General features: G+C 56.9%; 2 protein-coding genes across 2 annotated transcripts; one reads left to right on the top strand and one right to left on the bottom strand.

Annotated features, from left to right (window-relative positions):
- The first annotated feature begins 198 nt into the window (after nucleotides 1-198).
- On the top strand, nucleotides 199-13,363 carry STX6 (syntaxin 6). The gene is made up of 8 exons (XM_065648997.1): nucleotides 199-281; nucleotides 2,484-2,653; nucleotides 3,244-3,338; nucleotides 4,979-5,041; nucleotides 6,970-7,092; nucleotides 8,362-8,468; nucleotides 10,054-10,148; nucleotides 11,387-13,363. Exons 1-8 carry the CDS (start codon nucleotides 247-249, stop codon nucleotides 11,461-11,463), a joined length of 765 nt encoding a protein of 254 aa, XP_065505069.1. The 5' UTR covers nucleotides 199-246; the 3' UTR covers nucleotides 11,464-13,363.
- Nucleotides 13,364-13,966: 603 nt separating this feature from the next.
- Nucleotides 13,967-21,932, bottom strand: KIAA1614 (KIAA1614 ortholog). The gene is made up of 9 exons (XM_065649080.1): nucleotides 21,326-21,932; nucleotides 20,636-20,699; nucleotides 19,574-19,726; nucleotides 16,852-18,101; nucleotides 16,639-16,771; nucleotides 15,734-15,941; nucleotides 15,127-15,239; nucleotides 14,829-15,013; nucleotides 13,967-14,492 (listed from the first exon to the last, which is right to left on the bottom strand). Exons 1-9 carry the CDS (start codon nucleotides 21,930-21,932, stop codon nucleotides 14,299-14,301), a joined length of 2,907 nt encoding a protein of 968 aa, XP_065505152.1. The 3' UTR covers nucleotides 13,967-14,298.
- Nucleotides 21,933-21,940: the final 8 nt, after the last annotated feature.

Raw genomic sequence — 21,940 nt, 5'->3', positions numbered from 1 at the left:
CTCCCTCTCGGCAGCGTGCTGGGGGCACCCGCCGCCCCACCCTGGCAGCCCCCGAGTACCGGCGGTCCCGCCGAGGCGCCGCCCGCTCCCTCCGGCAGCCGCCATGGAGGCGCAAGCGACGTCACGCCAGCCCAACGCCGCCGCCGTTTGCGCAGGCGCGCAGGCGCGTGACGGCGGCGGGGGGCGTGGCGCGGCGGAGGGGGCGTGGCCGCGGCGGCGGCGGCGGGGGGCGCGGGTGGCAGCGCCATGTCGATGGAGGACCCCTTCTTCGTGGTGAAGGGGTGAGCGCCCGCCGCGGGGGGACACCGCGGGCGGAGGGAGCCTGGGCACGGCCGCCCCGCAGCGAGGACGGCCCGGGGGGTGGGGGGTGCGCGGCATTCGGGGGTCTCTGAGGCGAGTGGGGCGGGAGAAAATGGCGGCCCCGTGCCCCCGTTGCGCGGCCGCGGGAGCTGGGCCTGCCCTGGGCCCGGCGGGGAGGCGTCGGGCCGGGCCGGGCCTCCGCGCACGGAGCGCTCCGGTACCCGGGGGTGCCCCTGTAGAGCTGGGGTTCCCTCGGCCCGGGGAGCGCCCCGCAGCACCGGCCTGGCTTGGGGACAACCTGCCCGCGTGTCCGCGCCGCCGGGGCGGGGTGGCGGTGGCTGGGGAAGTGTCACCCGGCGGGGCTGGCGGCCCCGAGAGGGCCCGGCCGTGGTGTCCGGGAGGATGGAGGGGAGCGGTGACCGGGCTGGGGGAGAAACTGCGGCGTGGCCGGCGGCCATGGGAGGAGTGAGCGAAGAGCCTGAACAAAGGCAAACGCGGACCAGAGGTGGGGGAGGCAGGAGCAAAGGAAAAAATTGTCATTAATGCAGTGAAAGCGCCTTAGGCTCTAAAAACCACCCTGGGGTCAACTTCTGCCGCAGAGTGTAGGGGAGCGGTGGGGAAAATGTGTGAGCGCAAGAGGTGTGGGGAGGGATGCTGGGGGAGAAGGGGTGCTGGAGGGAGAAGGATGCTGGGGGGGAGAAGGGGTGCTGGGGGGGAGAAGGGGTGCTGGGGGGGAGAAGGGATGCTGTGGGGAGAAGGGATGCTGGTGTTGGCAGGGAAAGCAAATCACCCCGCCAGGTTGAACTGGTGCTAGGGGAGGGAAAAAAAACACCAGTCGCCGTGGGTGGGGAGCAAACATCCCGTCAAACTTATCGGTGAGGTTCCCGCGCCGTGCGGGGAAGGGCTGGGAGGGGAGAGGGGGATGTGCTGCCGCTCCCGGTGTTAATTATTACCCGGCGCGTTGGGGTGGAAAGGGCTACTGGTGGTGGAGCCAGCAGCATTGTGTTTGGTTTGCTTTCCTGGAGTCCATAACTCCTCCCTTCGGAGGACATCCAGCTCTGCTTTAAATCCCTGCTTGGAAAAACAAAACAAAACTTCTGCTAGCAAGTAGTGAAGGGAACAAAACCTGCCTGATCCTCAGTGCGGGCTGCTGACTTTAGGGCACTAGACGTGGCAGACTCGGAGCTGTGGGTGTGTGAGAAGAGGGGGGACAGGCATCGGGATGCTGCGAGATGGCAGCTTAGGCAGCAAAGCTGAGTACTTCAAGCTGTGGTGTAATGTAAAGAGAGCTGCAGTCCTCGCACCCCTGTGGGGTGCAGGCTCAGTTCATCCATCCTGGGCTTCCCCCGCTGATAGCTTGCTTTTCTTCACGGGGATAAACACCTGTATCTTATGTGGATGCTGTGTGCAAGCTCTTGGGCTCACGGTGGCCTCTTTCACACCAGCAAAGTCTGGTCTGGTCTTCCTCCCTCATCTTGGCTCCCCATGAGCAGTTCACAGCTCAGGAGTTGGTTAATACAGGTAACCACGCTGATGGACCGTGACCCAAACTTACAGACCTGCTTGCGCCAAACCATCCAGGCAGCGTTCAGTGCTGTCAGCAAACCCTGCCTTCCCGTGCTGTGGATGCACTTGTCTCCAAAAAAGCTTAGAGCAGCAGAAAAGACTTCTGTTCCCTAAGCCAGTGTAGTAGAGCAGTGTGTTTTTTAAACGCTGGATTAAAATAAACAGCTCTGCACTCAACAGTCTGTCTGGCTGTGTTGTGGGGACAGTTCCTGTAATTCTGTGTGCCCTTAGGGCATCTTACATAGGTAGTCGAGAGTCTTCAGAGGACAGCTGTTGAGAGGAATGCAAAACATTAATTGCCAAAGATCTGCCTTGTTCAGACACTCTGCCCTGGCTTGCCTGCGTGACACTCGACACAAACCTCTCCTAAAGAAACAGGTCCCTTCAGTCATAGCTAACCTGTAAGTTGTTGCTGCTCAGCAGTCTGTGCTGCAACAAGAGACGGGATTGTCCAGCAGGTAGGGCAAATCCTTGTTTTACAAACTAAACCAAAATTTGTTAGAAAGGAAAGATATTTGGAAGAAAACTATGCTTCCCTGCTCAGCTGGATGCAGGCCTGTCCCGTCCTGGCTACTGCTGATAATCCCTTTGCTTCTCTTCCATCTCCCCGGCTGCAGGGAGGTGCAGAAAGCCGTGAACACCGCCCAGGGGCTCTTCCAGAGGTGGACGGAGCTCCTGCAAGATCCCTCCATCGCCACAAGAGAAGAAATCGACTGGACCACTAATGAGCTCAGGAATAACCTGCGGAGCATCGAGTGGGACCTGGAAGACTTGGATGAGACTATTAATATCCTTTCTGTGGTCCTTTGGAGGTTGGGGCATGCAGTTCCCGAGTAGTACCTAGGAAGCCAAGTACCAGTGCTTGCCAGTAGTTACTTTTTGCAGAAATTAGGACTATTTGGGATTGAATTTTGCATTGACCTTATTTTTTTCTCAAGCTGCAAATGCAAAACGAAGCCAAATGTGTTCAGCAAAAGGATTTTCCTTCTGCCTTTTTCTTTTCCTTTTTGACAAGGTATATTCTAAGATGCTTTGTTCTAGAAAGCCTATTGTGTTGTAGGAATGTGGATTTCTGTGTAGTCAGTAGTTCTCCAGGCAGCCTTCCAGAAATACTCCTTTTCCCTTGTGTTCATCTGAGCACTCCTGAAAGTGCTGCACGGCATCAGAAAACCAAAAAAAATGCAAGAGAGAAGCCTCACACTGGTGTGTGTACTGCACAGTACGTTCCTGCCATGCCTGCTTTTTCCTCCAGTGTTTTGTACTTCGCTATTCAAATTTTGGGAAAAGGCACAGCGCGTAGACCACCCCTGCACTCGGGGTTTGTGTATCTGTGTGTACCCCGCGCCGCTAACAGGGACTCCTTGACTCGCTGCCCACGCATCGTGGAGGCAAACCCGCGGAAATTCAACCTGGATGCAACAGAGCTGGGCATCAGGAAATCCTTCATCACAAGCACACGGCAGGTGGTCAGGGTAAGGAACGTGGGCTCGGGTGGGAGCGTGGGGAAGGCAGGGGAGCGATTAGGTGGTTAAAAAGCGGAAAGCTTGTGGTCATTTCCGTGATGAAGCAGAGTGTGGAGAATAAACCTGCCTGGATGGGTTTTGGGGTGCAGACCTCTTCTCTGCTGCCGCCCCTCTAAGTGTTCACAACTCTCTTGCAACAGTGAGCCAGGGAACCTGTAGAAACTGGGAAGGAAGAGTTAAGACCCCGCTGCGATGCAGGGGAGGCTGGAACCTCCCTTCAGAGCTGAGGGAAATTGCGACTGTCCTGTTTTTGTAGCGCTAGTTTTCAAAAACAGAGAGTCCACTTTGAACGCTGACAGATGGTTAAAGCCTCGCGGTATTGACGTGGTGACTTCAACTTCCTACCGCTACAAAACAGTCCAAACAACCACTAGATTTATTTTTAACCTGGGGAGGCTTTTTTGTTTTTAGTTCAAGCTCACACTTCAGAAGCAAAAGGAGCATTTTAACAAGTTGGGGGTAATAAATAAAGAAGAAACCTTTTCCCAAAAGCTTCACTGCTTGGTAACAAGCTGCTAGTTAGGAGGTTTTCTCCCTATTAATAGCTGAGCGTAGCTTAGTTTCTGCTGCCCCTCATGACTCTGACATTCCTGCTTCACAATTGCTGTGGCTTGTTACTCTACCTGCAGTCCTGTGGTCTGGATGCAGCTCCTAAGGCTTGCTGCCTGGGAAGTGATCCCAAAACCGCACTTGCCCCGGGTAGCAGCAGTGTGCTCACTGCCTTACTCTCAATGGAGTCTCTCCTCAAACAAGCAGGATCGGGCAGGCCTGTTCTGTGGTCTTTTCCTGGCTGAAAACTGCTGGCTGATGGGTTTTGGAGCAGCGTCTCTTACTGTTAAATGAAATTTGTTAAGTGGCATTATGCGGCTGACTTCCAGTTTCCGTGGGGGGATTCGTGATGCATGGCAGCATGCGCATTAGCCGGTGAGAAGTAACCAAGTGGGATCTGGTGCTCTTTGGTGATGCGTTACACATCTGTAAACAGTAAAATGTACCTAAATGTTCTGGTGACATCACAATTGTGCTGCTGGGTCAAGCCCTGCTAGATTATATTGAATACTTGCTAATCTACACTATAAAAACTAGACTGTGTTGTGATGGGGAGCTTTCTGTGGCTAGTGACCTTCTACAGGAACTCAACAGCAAAACTTGATTGATAAAAGAAAATGTAGGCACAGACGGGGAGGATGGCCGCAGGACAGGACATCTGTCTCATCCTGCGAGATATAAAACCAGATGCAACTAGAAATGATGTGGTTACAGGCTTCCAAGACCTTGAAGAATGTGACTCTTCCTTACAGTCTATCAATGGGAACATCAGTTTGTAGTAGAGCCAAATGAGTAGTAAATAAGGAATATTTTCAAAATATCCCATCGCCATTGATTCTAGTATTAGTAGAACAATGATCTGTGCTGAAGCTTTCTACAGTGTCCTTCCAGAGACTTCAAAACCATACGTTTTCACAGATAATCTGCCTTCCCTCACTCCCCCTAAGGAAGCCTTGCTGGGTATAGACAGCCCTGTAGCACCCTGAGACTGTCACCTCAAATCCAATGCTCATGTGCTGCTTCTTTCATTGAACACACAGGACATGAAGGATCAGATGTCAAACTCCTCCGTGCAAGCGCTGGCTGAAAGAAAAAACAGGCAGGTAAGAACCAGAAATGGGCAAGTTAAGTGAATGCAGTGGCTGTTTGGTATTGTGAGGAGGGAGGAGGATTTATCAGCTCTAGCAGCTGTTCTTTTAAGGTAGGTGTTAGGTGAAACTTCCCATTTCACTCACTCCGAGGCCTCACATCATAAGGTAGAGTGTATAGTGTTGATGGAAACTGCATAAAAGCTGTAATTACAATATATATCCCATCTGCAGTTCATCCCCTTAAACCTTTGTTCTGGGAAGGGGCTTGCATGTTGCAGCAAAGCTGCATGTTTGAACTGTGTCTGTTTTCCTGGCCTGAGAGAGCTGGTCCTTGCAGGCACGTTGCTGCCACCCTCTTCCAAGCCTGTTTCTCAAAGCAGTAAGTCAGCACTCACCATCTGTCTCCCTCTTCAGATCTGCTTGTGTACAACTGTCAGTGTTGCATCACCCCGTGGAAGGGGGAATCTCCCTCCTCCTCGAGGAAAACAGGCTCAGAATCCATGTCAGTGAATGTAATCCTGCGCTCTGCTGTATTTAGGAGCCAAGATGCTGCAATATCCTTTCACACAGCTGCCTCTCGTAATAGTTAGCCATGTAAGAAGATGGAAGAAGCTCAAGGAGTCTCAGGTTGTCTGCACTTGTAATCTGAGGAACAGCAATAGATGCGGCTTGTGCTCCTTGCTGGCTGACGAGGAGGCTGTAAGGAGATCTCAGAGCTGCCTCAGTAAAAGTTGGTGCACACTTCGTACAAGGAGCTTACTGACTGCATCAGTCTAGCCACTTGTAGCAAAAATGACAAACTGCAAGCAGCTACTGAGAAGCACAGAGCCGATTGCTGAGCTTGTTACAGGGTTAATTAACACGATTAGCAAACATTTGAAGCAAAGTCCTTTGCACCCTTGGTCGAACAAATCTGTAGCTGTCTCTGCGTTTTGCTGCTTTCCTTCGCGTAAAGTTCCTGCTAGCTGCAGGAGACCAGATGGCCCAGCTCGCGTGGCAACATCTGGCCAGGAAAAACTGCCTTCCTCTCACCGCCTTCCTCTCCCTTCCCCAGCCCCTCGCCTTCCCTCCATACCGCAAAGCCTGTGCTGGGCTGCAGCAGCTTTTCCAGCGTGCCTCTGTGTCTGGGAGGCTGGCTGGTGCCCACCCTGACCCTCACAGGCAAAAGCTGGCAGACAGAGGCCTTTCTGTTAAAACTGCAGCAAAACTGCATTCAGCTTTGCCTCCACGCTGCTGGGCAGAGCTCCCTAACCCGTTCGTGGCACAGCTTGTCACCTGCGGGCCACCTTCAGTTCCCCAGGATCTGTTGCTTGTGTTATTCCCCTTCCAGGCACCTGACTTACTCAGCTGGAAAGCTGTGTCTCTGCTGGCTTTGCACAAGCTTCTCCATTCAGGTTGTAGAGCGGGTAGCGAGGGTGATCTTGTATGCTGGCAGCTGGACATCATGCTGGAGGAACAGGTAGCCTGAATCAAAGCACATGGGTGTACAACACCACTGTGGTTATATATTGCACTATTTTACTATCAGCTCAACTAGTTAAGTTCTTCACCCTGACCCTCTTAAGCCCCTGTTGGTAGCAGCTCAGTGTTCCGCTCAAGCTATACATCTGGTAACATGATAGATCCAGATACTTTCTAGCTTACATGCCCCAGCACACAGTGCTGCCCCTCAGCAGACCTCTGTGCTGTGCAGACCTCCTGCTTCCACCATCTGTCGTCGTACACCAGGCGTGTACCTGCAATATCAGGCTGCAGAGACTTCCCCAGGCTGGCGTTCTGGCATTGCGTTGTTTTAGTTTGTGACAGCAACAGAGCAGCAGGAAAAGGATGCTGTGTGCCTGCGTGCAGGAGTATCACCTCGTCTCCCTCCTCACTACACCCCACAGACAGGCTGTGAGCAGACATGAGGCTGTTGCTAAGGGCTCTCGGCATCTTTTTAGGCGCTCCTGGGAGAAAGCGGGAGTCAGAGTTGGAGCTCTGGACCTGACAAATACAGCCGTCTGGACCGGGAGTTCCAGTTAGCGAATTCACACTTCATCGAGGAGCAGCAAGCTCAACAACAGGTAAGGGAGCTGACACCACGCTGACTAAATAGTTTTACTTGCCAAAAGGGATGGGGGGATGAGGTAATGGCTGTGAGAGCCAAAAAAAAAAAAATCCATTCCTTGGTTGGTTTGGATCCAGGAGCCTGCAAGCCCTCCTCTTTGCTTGCAGGTATACCTGTGCGTGTGTTCTCCATGCAGCACAGCTTTGGATACATCTTGACACAGAGATTTGTAACCCTTGAGTCTTCTGTACAGAAGGCAAACAAGATGATCTGGAAGATGTAGCATGCTAAGCTTTAATACTACAAGGATTGCTGAAATCCTTGGAAGAGTAGAAACATTGCAAGCAGAAAAGACCCTGTTTCTTTTATGCAACTTCCCCTGCTTTAAAAAAAAAAGAGCTGATGTTTGCTGTTTGTGTGCATCTTCATCAGAACAAGCTGGGAGCAGGAGCACGTGCCTGCTTCCTTTTCCTGCCTTTGTCAACACGAGATTCGTGAGAAAGCCTGTGCGAGGTGCTTGTGAGAACCCCAGCGAGGTGCTTGTGAGAACCCCAGCGAGGTGCTTTCCCCACTGCCGGCGGGGTTTGCCTGGAGCTGTGCCCAGGCAGCGCGCAGACCCTCATGCTGCAGCCCACCCAAACACCAGCCTTTAAACAGGCGGTGTCTCGGAGGTGGCAAACACTGCTAAAGCTCCTGATCCGTGACACCACCCTGGCTTTCGTGCGAGTTTTACCTACTGACTCTGGGAAGATAAACACATTCAGAAGTAGGTAACTAGGGTAAATCTAATCCTTAGTGTGACTGTGCCCTGAAAATGACTTAAAACAGCAGCAGACCTATTCCTTTGGCACATTCTGAGCCAGGCTTGCTATTTTTAGCTGTAGAAGCTGCCACAGCCTTTTCCTGGCATTAACCCCTTGTTAGCTGCAGCATGTTCCAGGTTGTATTTCTCAGGCACAGCATCAACATGGCTCCCTTGGGCCCACTGTCGTGTCTGCTGCATGGTTTTGGTGACCAGTACCCATGGCTTTCAAGAGTCACTTTAGCTGTGGGTGCAGCGGGGAAGGGAGGGAGATGTGGCTGAGCTAATAGTGTATTTGCAGGAATGTCAGGAGGCTGCAGCTGGCTGTGCCGCACGGATGCCATGCCAATGAAACTTTCCTGCAGCTGTCACTTCTCCAGCATTTCTTCGCAATGTGGTCCTCATTTCTGGTGGATTAGCTCTGACCCCGCTGCAGGAGGTGGCAGACCTGTAATTGCCCGTTTCCCTTCTTTTTGGCTGCAGTTGATTGTGGAGCAGCAGGATGAGCAGTTGGAGCTGGTCTCTGGCAGCATCGGGGTGTTGAAGAACATGTCCCAGCGCATCGGCGGGGAGCTGGAGGAGCAAGCAGTGTAAGTGTCAGACGTGGAAAACCCAGTATGGGGCTGGCTGCAACACAGCCGGGACTCCTTGCACACATATCTCTGCCCCTGGTAGGGCCTTGAATTTACCAGTCATGCAAGCTCTCCTAGCTGGCCTTTAATTTTAGGCAGTGGAAAGCATTTCTTACTGCTGCCTGCAAGGATCCAACCGCAGTCTCGTTCATTTGAAAGCCTATGCCTAGGGCAGGCTTAGCTGCCAGTTCACCTTTCCTTCTCTCTTCTTTTTACATGCTCCCCCTGAGGCACAAACTTAGCTCCTTGGCTTCCAGCAGTACCGAACAGATGAGGGCGAGGTGCTGTGTAATGGGAATACTGGGAACGTTCCACAGGGTTTTGTGCTCTGCCTGGATAACTGCTTGTCCCGGGAGCTCTCAGCTCTGCCTTGCCGCTCTGAAACCCTCAGCACAGAGCTGCTATTGATAGTTAAAGCTAAAAATAACCCTCACCCACGCAAAGGGTTAAAGGGTAGCTCACAAAGTCATTTGCATCCACCATTTACATATAAATTACATTTCTTCCCCAGTGCATGTCCTTTGCAAACAAGTGCATAAAGTTTCCAGTTATACAGATTTACAGCTGCCATTTCCAGAGAGACTTGAAGGGTTCATGCCTAAAAACTCCCCTTGGCTGACAGGAGCCCGGAGGGCCGTGTCCCTTGTGAAGTGATGTCTCCTTTGATGGAGAGGAAAAACTTTAAACCAATCTCCTGTACGAAGTGAAGTCTTGCAGCGTGAGAGTCTTCTGCTCTGACGGAAGCAGCTCAGTGTGGTGTGACTGTTACCAGATATCACATAAGCCATCAGTGCATGCTAGACAGTAGCAGATAACTTCTGCAATTAGGTTTTTTTACAACTCCCCACTGAATGCAGGTTTAACAAATGCCCTAGAGCTCCAAATGAGGGAAGCTGTCCCTTTAAACATGTTAAGCTTTAAAGTCCCGCTGGCTGGAGGTGAGTGGATTGGTACCTTGATTCTGGATGTGCTTGTTTCTCTTCAGATGGGTTCTTGGCGTTGATAAACACGGCCTCAGGAAGGCTTTCAGATTCACCATTGTCGCCATGTGGAGGAAGTGGAGGGGTAATTTCCACGCAGAGCTTAAAAAGCACCTTAAAAGCAATTGCAGATCTCATTCCTGCTTGATAACATGACTGGAACAAGATTTTAGCTTCACCTGCAAGCCCTGAACAAGAAGAGAGATTTAAAATCTGAGCTGGCTCTTAGGTCTATCTAACCAGTCTCCGCTAATCACAGATTATAAATGAGACTTTGCTCTTAAAAGGAGGAAAACTCCTGCTCCTCACCTTGCAGGGGTGTGTAGGGTTCAGTTCGGTTCAGAGACCAGTTTGACAGGAGTCCCAAATGACTTCCCACCAAAGCAGAGCTGCAACTTCAAAAGATTTTTTTTTTTCCCCCTTGGGTACTTTTAGGAGACTGGGCTGCGCTCATTTTCTCTGCACTGATCACATCAGTGTTTCGATCAGTGTGTGAGAGTGCACTGAGAAATCCCCAAGGGACGTGCCGCTTGCTGACAGGTGCTGTGCTTCTCTGTCCCCAGGATGCTGGATGACTTCTCCCACGAGTTAGACAGCACCCAGTCACGGCTTGATAACGTCATGAAGAAGCTCGCCAAAGTGTCTCACATGACGAGCGGTAGGTCCTGGGAAGTGGGATCCAGTCCTGGAAAGGGAGAGACAAAGCCCACGGATCTTCGGGCTGGGATGTTATGTGCTCCCACCCACCGACAGCCAGCCCAGACCCGAGCAGAGGGGAGGCAAGAGCTTTCAGTGCTTGAAAAAGGGGGAAAAAAGTTCCAAGTCCTGCAGCTGCTCCTGCCCAGACACTGCTCTGCAGCTTGGCCTCTGCCTTTGTTTTATTTACAGATGCCTTTCTATTTATGCTGCTACTGCCACAGTGGGAAAATCCCCTTCTATATGGTAGGAGGGGAAGCTCTGCACCCTCCTCCTCTGCTGCAGTTTCCTGGGCTGCCTGAGGAACAAAAGCTTTCAAGGTGCCGTAAAACACTCACCGGCCTGCACGAAACAGCAAGCCCCATCCCAAATCCCACCTGCCCTCGGGCTGCTGGCGCCTGCCGGCCCGCAGGCCTCTTGTTGGTCAGATATATCTCTCAGCTGGCAGAGGAAAGAGGCGATTTCTGTGCCGAAACCAGGAGAAAAGTCCTTATAAGGCTGTGCCTGAAGCCGGTGGGCTGGAGCAAGCGGGAAGCCCGGCGGTGCTTGCCAGGAAGTCCCCGCTGCCTCGCTGAGCGCTGGCGGTGTGCCTGGCGGTCACCTCTTCCCTTACCCCTCTCGTGGGTGCTCGGGCAGCTTGCGGAGATAGCGGTGAGGCAGGAGGAGAAGTGTTTCTGCTCTGCAGGATCGGGCTGGCTGGGGTATTGATGGGATTGTGGAAATGCAGCCCTGGAGAGACCATTTGGGGCCACCAGTGGCAGCACGACCGCTGGCTAACCTTGTGTATCTCCCCTTTCCTCTGGGTAAAAAACCACTTCCATCATTGCTGTGTGCTTCCGAGAGCTGTGAAAGAGCGTTTCTGCTCTCCCGGACCCCTTCTTGCTCCTCAGGCAAACAGGTCACTCCACAAATCAGCAGCACAGCAGCTCTTTGCTTGTTCTTCGCAGTTGCATTTGAACTTGCTTGGGGAGAAGCCTCGAAATTACCACAGCTGTCCCCAAAAATGGATGTATCCTAGAGGAGAAATACCATCGCCCCGTGGGCTGCAGTGGCGTGTGCTGCCAAAGGAGCTGCCACTTTGGCTTTTTATGGCTGCTTTGAGCTTAAATTGGGCTCCTGGCAGCACAGCCAAGAAAAGCTCTCCCCCGATTTTCCTTCCCAGTTAAAGTAGGAAGGCTGACGCTCCCTTTTTTCTTCCAGATCGACGGCAGTGGTGTGCAATTATCATCCTCTTTGTCATCTTGCTGGTGGTGCTCATCCTGTTTTTCGTCCTGTGACGGACTGAACTTCCTTGGATGCCCCCTCCCCGCCCCCTTGCCCCCCCGTAGCATGGGGAAATGAAACTCTCACCGTTTCCGTCCGCCTACAGAGCTCCCCACCGAGAAAACCCACACCCAGCTCTCACTGTTCTCCTCTGAGGACCACGGCTCGGCTCCGCCGGCATCTCACCTGGCCCCAGGGAGAGGAGGTAGAGGACTGGAGCTGCATCCTGCCCTGGCGCCGTGCCATCTGGACCTGGGCTCCAGGTCTGGAGCGAGGCAGCTGGAGGGGAACTTGACTCCCCCCGGTGCAGGTAGGAGCTGGTGACAGCGACCCCGAGCTGCCTGCGGACACCCAGCAGTGAGCCCTGGGGAGGATGGGACTGGGGGTGCGGGAGGGATTAATGAATTCCCTGAGCATTACAAACTACATCGCCAGCCCGTGGGTGCTTAACCAGCCAAAAGCATCACTGGGAGGAGCGGTGAGTTCTTTAAAGCTTTTAAAATCGCCTCCTTCGTTATACAAGCCTTTCAAGCTCATTGACTTGATGCTTCCTTTGCCCTTGTATAACTGAGAAACTGCTTCTGTTTAACAGCTGCTTCCCTTTGGCAAGTGATTTGTCAGGTCTAAAATAACTTATTTTTTTTAAGGAAAAAAAAAAAAACTCTAAAGATTTTTTGATGACCATTCAAGGCACATTCCCTCTGCGGGTGCACAACACGCATTATCAGAGGAATGAGGCTCAATTATGTATTTTAAGTGCATATGAACTTGTAAATAGGATGTCTTAATTTTTCCCAACCGCTATTTTTTTGGACACTTCCATTGTAAGCAACCAAAAGGCTGGAGATTCAAAGCTAGGTTTTGTTTCTGTATTATTTCCCAGTCCTTTTGTTACCTTTGAGTTGTTTGTTGCTCGAATTGTCTCAGCAGTGTTGCAAAGCCTAAGCTGTCTCTCCGCATACAACGAATTTGGAGTTAGCCAGGTAGTCGATACCAAAATGTGGTGGAAAAAAGCTCACCCTGGAGAGAAATGTGGATGGGGGTTTTGTGCTGTAAAAAAACGCTTGCAGGAGTATTGGGGTGACCCTTCAGGAAAGGAAAAAAAACAAACCACGGTTTCTTACAAAAATCTGCTCCCATATTTAAGTTGCAAACACCACAAGACTCGGGACAGGCTGGCTTACGCCTCCCATCTGGGTCTCAGATGGGGCTGGGGGAGGAAGTTAATTGGTGCTGACGCTAAGACTTCTGCTGAAATTGCAATTTTGCCCCCCCCAAAAAATAATCCTCCCGGAGCAAGAAGCCCACCCCCAGCCGGCTTCACCTCCGGGATGCTCAGCCCAGACCGAACACTCCTCCCCGCCGGGTTTGCGGTTCCCTTGAAGTGGCTGCGTGACCCCCCCGTCCCTCCCACCGGTGCCGGGCACTGACAGCCGGCAGCACCGTGCCTTCTGCAGCCGGACGGGGAGCAAGACCGACCCCTTGCTGTGTCCCCAACCCGCACTAATTATTTCGGCAGTTGCTCTTTCTCCTTGCAGAGCACCTCCTTTCTTTTGGTCACGCTGCAAGAAACACGCGGTGTGTCCTTTCCAAGGTTGTGGCAGCATGTACGCAGCTCCTTGGGCTTCATACCTCTCCAAGAGCAGGTTCCCAGGAGTCTGAGTCCAACCAGGGCTTGTTGTTGGCCGGTATTTGGACACCTCCAATCCTCGCGTTATTTTTGGCATGATTGTGCATCATCCAGGAGCAGCTCTATGTGGGACTGCTCCTTCATTGGGATGGTGGCCCAGCTGCTGGCATCACCGCAAGCCACCAAACTGTCTTTGGTCCCTTTTCCCTTCTACGTTTGCTTTTTCTATTGGTGGTGGTGCTCCTCATTTAACACTAAATAAATGTGTTGCTGCTGCCTGGTGTCTTGCAGCGGAGACCGCCAGCTGTTCTTGCAGTGACCTGCGCTCGGGGACAAGCAGCGGGGGCTCCTAAGAAAAGCTCCCGCCAGCATCTGCCGGGCATCACCCTCCTGGCTTTTAAGGCATAATCGGTCTCTGGGGACTCCTGGGGATGTCCCCCTGTCCCTGTTTCTCCACCCCACAGACCAAACAGGTCTTCAGGCCCCAAAGAGCTCCTCCTGCCCCCAGCATCACAGCTCAGGCTGTCCAGGGACCATGTGCCATGCCACCCACTGCCACCACATGCCCTCACCGCCACAGACAAGCCATCCACTGCGGTTACACCAGCCCGGGGGTGCTCAGCCCAACCTGGAGGCACCCACACCCACCCCAGCACCCAGAGCCACCCCCAGCTCCTGCACCCACCAGCTGCCCCATGACCCTGGGGCTGGGCACGTTCCATCCCCCTGGCCAAGTGTCACCGCCGAGCTGCTCCATGCCACCCACAGGCCGAGGGCACCACATTTTGTGATTACATACTTATGTATATATATATATTTGGGTTTTTGCAGTTTTAAATAATTTAAAAGAAACCCACCAGCCCACAGGTGCAGGTTTCCAGCACTGACAGGGAGCCCCATGTCCCCTGGGGGATGCAGGGACAGGGTTGTCCCCACGCTGACCACTGCAGCCCAGCAGGACAGATGCATCCTGGCTTGATGGCAGGGATGCATTGTCCTCTGTCCCCACACTTGGGGCAACTCCTGGAGACGCTGGACACTGTCTGGGGGGTGGTCCTTGGTCCCACTTTGCCCCCACCATAGCAAGAAGCCACGTATTGCACCGGAACAGGGCAAGTCCTGGTACCACGAGGTCCACGCTGCGCCATCCTGCAGCATCCCAGGACCTCGGTGGGACATCATCCTCCTCCCGCTGGTGTTCCTGGGATCCGTGCTGGGACTACCGGGGCGGCGGGCGATGCCGGAGCACGCGGAGGGACAGGGTGTCAGCCCGGAGCAGCAGGTCGTGGATTCGGGCCAACCCCAGCCCTGAGACGGCCACCCCGTTGACCTGCAGGATCTCGTCCCCCACGCCCAGGAGCCCCGCGTACAGCTTGGCCGTGCCGGCGTCCGCCATCTCCTGCACGTAGACACCTACGGAGAGGGATGGGGTGGGTGACACCCCCCCCAACTCTGCACCCCATGGCCTGGGCTGTGCCCCCCCAGCCAGGGCTGCACACCTGTGCAGAGCAACAAATTCACCATACGTGGCCTTTGGGACGCGGCCGCGTGTCCCAAGCCAAGGGCTGGTGGACACAGGGGACTGTGTGGCCAAAGCCACACGTGACAGTGTCCCCCCCGCATCCACCATCACCCCTTTGGGGCAGCCCCCCGACCCACCACCAAGCTCCTGGGGAGAGACAAGAGCCACCGCAGAGGGGCTGTGCCTCCCTAAGGTTCGTGTGACACTTTGGGACAACTCCAGCATACCTGTGTCGGGTCGTCCGTGCCCAGAGGTGACACGGAACCCAAAGGCGCCATGGGGGGGTCGCTGCAGCTCCAGCTGGCTGGTGCCGTCGGGGAAGACCTCCACCACGCGCCCCACCGCCCGCAGCCGCCCCGGCGCCCCGATGTCCTCCACGCTCAGCGAGCGCCGCGGCCCCGAGCCCCCCGTCCTGAGGGGAGAAGGGAGATGGGCTGAGCGGGGACCCCATGAAGCTTCTGGGTGCCCAACATCCCAAAACAGCCTTCCCGGGCACGGGGGGGGACATGCCAGGCCCTGTCCTACCTGTCGGGCACAGGCTGGGGCAGGAGGTAGGTGCTGGCGCGGGGTCCCTTGCCCAGGGCGGGGTGCAGGCTCTGGGTGGAGGTGGCTTTTTGGGGCTGGCAGAAGGGCGACACCTGTGGAAAAGCACCCAGCTGAGACGGGGCTGATCGTGAATAGTTTATGGCAGTGCAGCCCTTTACCCACCAACATGCCCTGGGAACGGGGGACACAGGGACATCCCACATGCCTCTGTCCCCCACCAGAGCCCTCCCCAAAACACCGCTGAGGGGATAAGCTGGTGTCCCCCACTCCGGGCCAGGACACCCGTGCATGGAGCAGCATTTTTTGAGGAGGCACCTTGCTGCTCAGCAGGCCAGGACACACAAGCCACAACCCAGAACCAAATTACCCCAAACATGCTCTTCCGCCCCCCTCCCACTCCCCGCTTGGCTCTGGGCTTTTCAAACCCAGCAGGTTTGGGATGGCACATGCCCCCACATCCCCCTGGGACCCCCTGGGGCCACAAAGCGATGCTCAGAAACACTTCACCCCCCCAGCACCCCTCTTCTCGCAGGATCGCCCCCATCCCCACACCGACACTCCCCATGGCGGGTACATTTTGGCTCACCAGCCTCAGGGACTGCAGAGAGGGCGACTTCTTCATGCCGGGGCCATCCGGGGGGGTGGCACTGGGGGGGGCCGGGAGCTGCTCCATGCTGTAGCAGCGGAAGCGGCCCAGGCGCTGCTTGGTGCTCTGGCTAAGGCTGCACAGGAGCTTCTTCAGCCCCGACGCCGATGCGCTGCTGCCCTTGCGGCTCGCTGGCCGCCCCAGCGCCCTGGATGGAGAGGCAGAGATGGTGGCCATCAGCCATGGTCATCCACCACGGTCACCAACCACCTTTGCAGCTGGGAGAGATCGCAGTGCAGGGTGCGATGGGGTGCAGCTGCCTCCCCGCAGCAGTAACCCAGCATGCACAGGGGATGGCTTCACCGCCAAAGCGACCTGAAGGGCTCCCTGCCCATTTTTTCCCCATAATTTCAGGGGTTTATCAAGTTTTCAGACCTCCCTCACTTTCTGACAGAAGGGACCGCATCCTGCTTAGGGGCTTGAAAGACCCAGCGCTGCCTCCGAACCCTCCTGCCAGGCTGGGACTTGCTGCACCTGGGCACAGGTCCAGCAGGATCGTGTTTGGCGAGCCCCAAGGCAGCCTCGGGGCTGGCAGCGTTTAGCAGCTGATTTTCCCCAAAAGGGAAGAACCTGGCAGCAAGCTAAACACCTCCAGGGCCACATTTGTTGCAACAATGCTGGCAGAAGCAGATATGGGAGGAAATGCAGCTCCCCGTGAACACATGTGCCAAGTCACTACTTCCGTATTGCATTTTCTGGGAGGTTTTTGGTGCCAAAAGGCAGATTCCACCAGGAAGCCTTGGGGGGCTCAGCCCAGCAGCATCCCACTGTATCAAGGAGGGATGCGGAGGATGCAGCACACACCGAAGGGTGCAGGGTACCAGCAGCCCCTCGCTTGCACTCACCCAGAATCTGCGCTCCCGGCCGGGGGCCGCTGCTGCTGCTGCGCTCGGGGTGTCCCAGCAGCTTCCCCAGGGGGACGAGCAGCCTCCTGGGGCGCGAGGATAACAGGGCCAGTGACGGGCTGTGACGGTGCCCCTGTAACCGCAGTGAGACAGTCACATCCCTGCCTCATTGGGGACCCCACCCCCAGGCACCCGCATGCGTGGCTCTCTTACCTCTGCCTGTCCCTGGGGGGTCCTGCCCGTGGGTGTTGTTGCAGTTGTTGGTGGACAAGGCACGGAGTGGGCTCCCCGGGAGCCACCTGGGGCTGCAGGGACCCCTCCGCTCCCCTGGCCCCGCCGTGCCCCCGGGCTGGGGGGTCCCAGCGCTCCCACCATCAGGCTCCGGGCCCCGAGCTCCTTGGCTTGACGCCCGGCGGCTGCTGCCGGAGAAGAGGGCTTTCCTGCAAGGCACCTGGGAGCAGGCCTTTTTGGTAGCGGGGGGAGCGGGGAGGTGGGTGCCTGGCATTGGGGTGCCAGCCCCTGGCTGCGAGGAGGGATTTGGGGGCTTGCCGGGCAGCTGTGGGGGACGAGTGGTGTTTCCCAGCCCCTCGCTGCCCCTGGGATGCTGGTGGGGGTCCCCATCCTCCCAGCTGCTGGCTCTCCCCAGTGGTGGGGGGCAAACAGCCGCCGGCTGGCTTGCGGTGCCACCCGAGCCCCCATCCCCTGCGGGGGGGCCACCGTCAGCCACACACGTCCCCTTCCCAGCTGTCACCTCCGCCTGTGGGGCAGCATGGGGGGCCCTGTGCCCGCGAGCCCGGGGGTCCCGGTGCCCCCGCAGGTGGGTGCTGCGGGGTCCTGCCTCCTCGCTGTCTGTCCGGCAGCCGTCAGAGGTGTCTGTGCTCTCCAGGGCAGAGTCCACCTCATCGATGTAGGTGACGTCCCCGATGTACGTCTCCTTGATCTTCTCGGTGTGGATGCGCTGTCGGGAGGGGAGGATCCACAGCGGGGACCCCCGGGGCCCCAGAGCCCTGGTTTTGGGCTCCGAACGGGCAGTGCTCGGCTCCCCGCTGTCCCCTGGGCTGCTCCCTTGTGCCGCAGGGCTGCTTCCAACCACATCGGTGGCTGCCGATGTCTCCACGCCCCGTCCAGCGGTGGCACCAAGGAGGGAGCCGCAGGCGCTGCACTTGCCCCCGGCCACCAAGTCGCCGCTCGGGGCTTTGGGCTGGCCGGCCCCGTCTTTCAGTTGCCCAGCGGCAACCTGCTCCGCGGAGGAGAGCCCCGAGCCCAGCGCCCGCCGGTGCCGCAGCTGCAGCCGCTCCAGGTACCGCACCTCGGCGTCGCGGGCCGACTCGTCCTCGAAGCGCACGCGGGACGGGGAGGGACCCCGGGGCCGCCGCGGCCGCCCGCAGCTCGACTCCCCACTCGACGAGTCGCTCAGGCTCCCGCCGTCCCGGGGGGCGACGCTCGGCCTCCCGCTGGGCTCCCTGACGTGGGGACGGACAGACGGACACGGGTGAGCTGCAAGGGCTGCCCGGCTCTCTCGGGAAAAGCAGCAGATGGGGCAGGAGGAAAGTCCACCCGATGCCGCAGCGTGGTGTCCAGCCCTGCTCCCCAGCAGCCCCCTGAAGCTGCGGCAACGTCCCGCTGCCGCAGCCCGACATCAGCGTAGAATTCACGGAATGGTTTCAGTTAGAATGGACCTTAGAGATCATCTAGTTCAACCCCCTTGCCACGGGCAGGGACACCTTGTGCTAGACCAGGTTGCTTAGAGCCCCAACCTGCCCTTGGACATTCCCAGGGATGGGGCATCCACAGCTGCTCTGGGCAGCCTGTTCAGTGTCTCACCACCCTCATGGGGAAGAATTTCTTCCTCATATCTAATTTAAATCTCCCCTCTTTTAAAAGTTTAAAGCCATCACCCCTTGTCCTGTCACTATATGCCCTTCTTCTCGTCTTATTCCTGTTATTCAAGAAATAAAAGCAATGCTTCTGAACCAACTTGTCCATTTCTTCTTCTTTGCTTGCTTTTGTGTCCTGCTTTTTTTACCATTTAAAAAAAAAACAAAACCACACCAGGAAACGAAAGAATTCCCCCTCCCAAAACAAACACAAAACTTTCTGCCTAGGTCATCTTTCTTCCCTCCTATAGAATCTAAGCGTGCATCACTTGCGACATTGCCATAAAACACAATTAAACACCCCCCCAAATGTTGTTCTGGAAAGACTTGACATGTGGCTGTGCAGAGGGGCCGCTCGCGCAGGGCACGCGGGTCAGACCCTGGCTCTGCACACACATGCACGCTCTGCACACATGTCCGCATGCTCTACACGCGTGCGCACACTCTGCACACACGTGCACGCTCTGCACACTTAACGCACGCTCTGCACACACAACGCACGCTCTGCACACACACCTGCACGCTCTGCACACTTAACGCATGCTCTGCACACACGTGCACGCTCTGCACACTTAACGCACGCTCTGCACATTTAACGCACGCTCTGCACACTTAACGCATGCTCTGCACACACACCTGCACGCTCTGCACACACGTGCACGCTCTGCACACTTAACGCATGCTCTGCACACACACCTGCATGCTCTGCACACACGTGCACGCTCTGCACACACAACGCATGCTCTGCACACACACCTGCACGCTCTGCACACACACCTGCACGCTCTGCACACACGTGCACGCTCTGCACACACACCTGCACGCTCTGCACATTTAACGCATGCTCTGCACACACGTGCACGCTCTGCACACACAACGCACGCTCTGCACACACACCTGCACGCTCTGCACATTTAATTCATGCTCTGCACACACACCTGCACGCTCTGCACACACACCTGCACGCTCTGCACACACGCCAAATCCACACGCGCCCCCCTAGAGCCCCGTGGCGGTGGGGCGGGTGGCAGGACGCAGCCCGTGGGGCTGGCACTGACCTGGTCCGGGGGGCAGCGGCGTTGGGGAGCAGGAGGATGTCGTGGCTGGCGCGCAGGGGGTTCGTCCGAGCCTTCATGCGGGCGCGCTGCAGCAGCTGCTTGGCCTGCTCGTGCCGCGGGCTCAGCTCCAGCTCCTGCCCGGGGACAAAGGCCCTGCGGCCCCGCAGCGGGGAGGGGGATTAGGAAAAAATAACAGGGATTAGACGTGGTTTAACAGTGACGACGAGGCTGTCTGCCCAGAGAAAGCGGGGCCCGGCCTCCATCACCTGCGCAGTCCAGGCAGCGCTTTGCATCCCAGAGGTGGATGGGGAAACTGAGGCAGGCGCTGCCTCCGATCCCTGCCGGTGTAAATCCCGCAGTGATGCAAACGCAAGTAGGTTTGGGATGACCCCCCAAACCTGGCTGCCTTCTCTTCCTTGCAGAGCGTCCTCACCTGCACCCCAGTCCCACCAGCTGCAGGGTGGGGGGACCCGCGGGCTGCGGGAGGGCACAGCCGCGCTCCGGCACTGCCTTCCCCGGCCGCCATGGCCCTAATCCCCCTGATTAAAATAATCAGCTCAGGCAGTCACTTCAGGGAGCCCGGCCTTAACCGCTTCGCGGCAGGAGGGTGGGCACACACACTTGCATCCCCCACACAGCCCCCAGCTCTGCTCCCCAGCCCACCTCTGTATTTTTAGCCCATAGCTCTAAGTTTTATCATTAGGCCAACAAGATTACACACACTTGCCACCTGGATCCTCTTAAGCACCTGGGGCAAATTTCTGTCCCATCCTCTTCCCCAGCTCCCTTCACGTGTGGGGTCCCAGTGGGGACCCCCGTGCCCAAGCAACACGTGGACACTCAGCTTGGCTCAACCCTCCCACCCATCTCAAACCAAAGCACCACCGGAGCCCATCCACGCTTCCCTCTGCTGGCTGCAGCGCCGGGGGCTGCCCCACAGCCCTTCCCCACAGCCCGGCCGAGCCCCAGTGATGATCTGTGGGGTACATTTAAAATATCAGCCCAGGGAGGGGGAAAGAGGGAAACGTTCCCCCCGCCACCTCCACGCCAGGACCCACCTACCTGGAGCCCTCAGCATCCTGCAGCGAGACCCCCGAGTCCCAGTCCCCGTCACTCGCCGGCACCTCTGAAATGCGGGATGGGGAGAAGCATCAGCCTGGCCAGACCACAGCCCCCCCCGATAGCACCCCCCAGACCCCCAGCCCCATAGCTCAGCAATCCTAACACCCATTTTGTGGCTATCCCAGCTCTGGGAGAGACCCCGGAGGAGAGGGACGTAGGGTGACACCTCCTGGTGTGGGGTGTGCTCCCAAGGATGGGGACCGCAGGGTCATCAGGGCAGATGCTTTCAAAGAAGAAATTAATTCCCTTTTCCGGTGGCAACTTGCAAAGGGAAGATGATGCCCATGGACTGCGAATGCCCCAGCAAGTGGGTTTCTTGGTTTTAGCAGCGAAATTCCTCACCAGGACGCTGGAGGGGACCGGCAGCACCCGGAGTGTCCCAGTCAAGCAGCACCCCGTTTTGTTCACAAGCATCTCCAACAGCTGCCGGGGAAAGGGGTGCAGCATCTGTTGGGGGACAGGGCACACGTGGGGGTATAGGGCAACCCTGAGGTGTGAACCAGCGCAGAGCTGTGCCCGCAGCATGGCGGGATGGAGAACAGCACCAAGGACCCCTCTTCACCCCAAAGCTTTTCCATCCCGCTCCTCCCGGCTCTACCGAAACAGCCACCACCTGCCCAAAATACGCACCGGAGGCGGCGATGCCCAACACCTCCTGCAGCAGCCGCCGGTTCCTCTCCACCCGCTCGGCCAGCGAGAGCCTCTCCCAGCCCTCTGTTGCGGGGGGGGACCCAGAGGGACCCCTCCTGTCCCGCAATGGGGTCTGTGCCTCTTCTTCCAGGGGAGGCGTCTCATGGGGGGATGCAGAGCGCCGGGTCCCACTGCTCTTGTCATGGGGCAGCTCAGTGGCTTCTGGCACATCACCCTTGGGTGTGGGCACCCGCCAGAGCCCCGGGGTGCCAGTGTGGGGGGCCGGGGGGGCCGCGGGGTCCCCGCCGTCCAGCATCCCGTCCGTCAGGTATGTGCGGAGCTGAGCCCGCGGCTCCGCTGCATCCACATCCCCCCCCGGCTTCCCCCGCCGGGGCCGCGACTTCTTGGGCGAGGGGCGTTCGGGGGCAGCCGTGGGGGTCCCCAGCCGGCCGGCCCCCCGCTTCTCCTTCAGCGCCTTCACCTTGCTCTCCAGGACGGCGTGGGGGCCGTGGGTGGCCTCGGGGCGCTCCGGGGGGACAGGGGCTCGGCCGTGCTGCTTGGGGGGCCGCAGCACCCGCCGCGTCTCAGTGGATGAGCCCCCCTCCATGTGCCCTA

This window comes from Caloenas nicobarica, chromosome 20, assembly GCF_036013445.1.
Source record: "Caloenas nicobarica isolate bCalNic1 chromosome 20, bCalNic1.hap1, whole genome shotgun sequence".
Lineage (NCBI taxonomy): Eukaryota > Metazoa > Chordata > Aves > Columbiformes > Columbidae > Caloenas > Caloenas nicobarica.
This window is presented reverse-complemented; position numbering and strand designations above follow the sequence as displayed.

Bases quoted from the DNA above. Each gene is read 5' to 3' on its own strand.
- STX6 (XM_065648997.1), top strand. From the start codon at position 247: ATGTCGATGGAGGACCCCTTCTTCGTGGTGAAGGG. The intron at 5,042-6,969 runs GTAAGAACCAGA...GCATCTTTTTAG, and splicing joins CTGAAAGAAAAAACAGGCAG to GCGCTCCTGGGAGAAAGCGG. The intron at 7,093-8,361 runs GTAAGGGAGCTG...TTTTGGCTGCAG, and splicing joins AGCAGCAAGCTCAACAACAG to TTGATTGTGGAGCAGCAGGA.
- KIAA1614 (XM_065649080.1), bottom strand. From the start codon at position 21,932: ATGGAGGGGGGCTCATCCACTGAGACGCGGCGGGTGCTGCGGCCCCCC. The intron at 19,727-20,635 runs GTAGGTGGGTCC...GCGGGGCCGCAG, and splicing joins CAGGATGCTGAGGGCTCCAG to GGCCTTTGTCCCCGGGCAGG. The intron at 18,102-19,573 runs GTCAGTGCCAGC...TCCCCACGTCAG, and splicing joins GCCGCTGCCCCCCGGACCAG to GGAGCCCAGCGGGAGGCCGA.